Raw genomic sequence first — 1,755 nt, 5'->3', positions numbered from 1 at the left:
CCGGAAGGGCCCGCGCCATGAGGGGAAGGTCGCCAGGCGCCATGTTGAGAAGGTCGGAGGGACTGGTGGGCCGCCATGATGAGGAGATGTCACATATGGCCGCCTTGATGGGTCCGCGCCATGATGGGGAGGTCGTGGGGCTCCATGTTGAGAAGGGACCGTGGGGTCGCCATGGTGAGGAAGTCGTCTTCACACAGGGAGGTCCTAGGCCAGTGGTTCTGTCGGAGGGACTGGTGGGCCGCCATGATGAGGAGGTCATCTCACATGTGGCCGCCTTGATGGGCCCGCGCCATGATGGGGAGGTGTGGGGCGCCATGTTGAGAAGGGATCCGTGGGGTCGCCATGGTGAGGAGGTCGTCTTCACACAAGGGAGGTCCTAGGCCAGTGGTTCTCAACCTTCTGTCCCTTTAATACAGTTCCTCCTGTTGTGGTGACCCCCAACCATAAAATTATTTTTCTTGCTACTTCATAACTGTAATGTTGCTACTGTTATGAATTGTAATGTAAATATCTGATATGCAGGATGTATTTTCATTTTTACAAATTAAACATAATTAAAGCATAGTGATTAAACATAAACATAATTAAAGCATAATTAAAACAATATGTAATTATATATTCAACTAGAGGCCCGGTGCAAAAAAATTTGTGCACTGGCAGGGGGGGTATCCCTCAGCCCAACCTGTGCTCTCTCACCGTCTGGGACCCCTTGGGAGATAACCACCTGCTGGCTTAGGCCCGCTCCCCGGGTGGTAGATGGCACGCCCAATTCCCATGCTGGGTCGGGTGGCCGCTCGGATTGTGCTGCCACCCACCCCGCACGCCCCACCCCACACATGGCAGGCCAGGATCTCGCTCTGGGGTGGCCAGCGGCTGGGGATCGCACTGCCGCCAGCCCCAATCAGGGCAGCGCAGCAGGATCTGCCTCCAGTATGCAAATTAGCCACCATCTTTGTTGGTGGCTAATTTGCATATTGCGCTGATTAGCCAATGGGAGGCGTAGGGAAGGTACGGTCAATTACCATGTTTGTCTATTATTAGATAGGATATGTGTTTTCCCGATGGTCTTAGGCGACCCCTGTGAAAGGGTTGTTCGACCCCTAAAGGGGTCACGACCCACAGGTTGAAAACCGCTGTTCTAGGCCCTAGGGGTTTGTTTTTCTTCCTTTTCCCCCTCCTTGCTTAGTTCCAAGGTGTTAATGTCTGAATCTTCCACCCCTTGCACAGCCCCTGATATGCTGGTCACTGAGAGAGCCATGTTGGTTTTTAATGATTTTAGAGAGGAAAGGAGAGAGAGAAACATTGGCTGCTTCTTGTGTGTGCCCTGACCCGGAATAGAACCCATGACCCCGGAGTATAGCGACCCTGGCGGGGCCTCAGCCATAGCGGGCGGGCTGCTGGGGGAGAGGCAAGCCTTCCCAGTGGGCCCTTCCCTCCTGCTTGAGGTCGGACTCGCTCCCTTCGCTCAGGGACGGGCTGGCTGGGGCCTGAGTGGACCCCTTGGCAAGGAGGCCAGCTGCCCGGGTCTATTTGTAAAAAGGGAATTCACGCGCTTTGTATAGCAAACCACCCGGGTAAAAGATTATAAGAAATTATTTGTGTTAATTTGACTGAATTATACGTGCTTATTACCAATTTTATTCACAAAATTAATTAAAACAAATTTATGTAAACAATTGGTATTTTTTAATTTTTGTTGTTGCAAAGCAATACAAGTGAGTTTATTGTATAAAAAGTGTTTTACATTTTTCCCAT

General features: G+C 51.1%; 1 protein-coding gene across 1 annotated transcript in view; it reads right to left on the bottom strand.

The window, feature by feature from the left end:
- LEMD2 (LEM domain containing 2) overlaps nucleotides 1-245 on the bottom strand; it is a 15,400-nt gene extending 15,155 nt beyond the window's left edge. Inside the window, exon 1 of the mRNA XM_015567457.1 lies at nucleotides 120-245. Coding sequence (XP_015422943.1) covers nucleotides 120-245 — 126 coding nt within the window. The remainder of the gene's footprint in view (nucleotides 1-119) is intronic.
- Nucleotides 246-1,755: the final 1,510 nt, after the last annotated feature.

This window comes from Myotis davidii, unplaced genomic scaffold (assembly GCF_000327345.1).
Source record: "Myotis davidii unplaced genomic scaffold, ASM32734v1 scaffold4, whole genome shotgun sequence".
NCBI lineage: Eukaryota > Metazoa > Chordata > Mammalia > Chiroptera > Vespertilionidae > Myotis > Myotis davidii.
The sequence above is the reverse complement of the archived record's forward strand: the minus strand, read 5'-3'. Positions and strand labels throughout refer to the sequence as shown.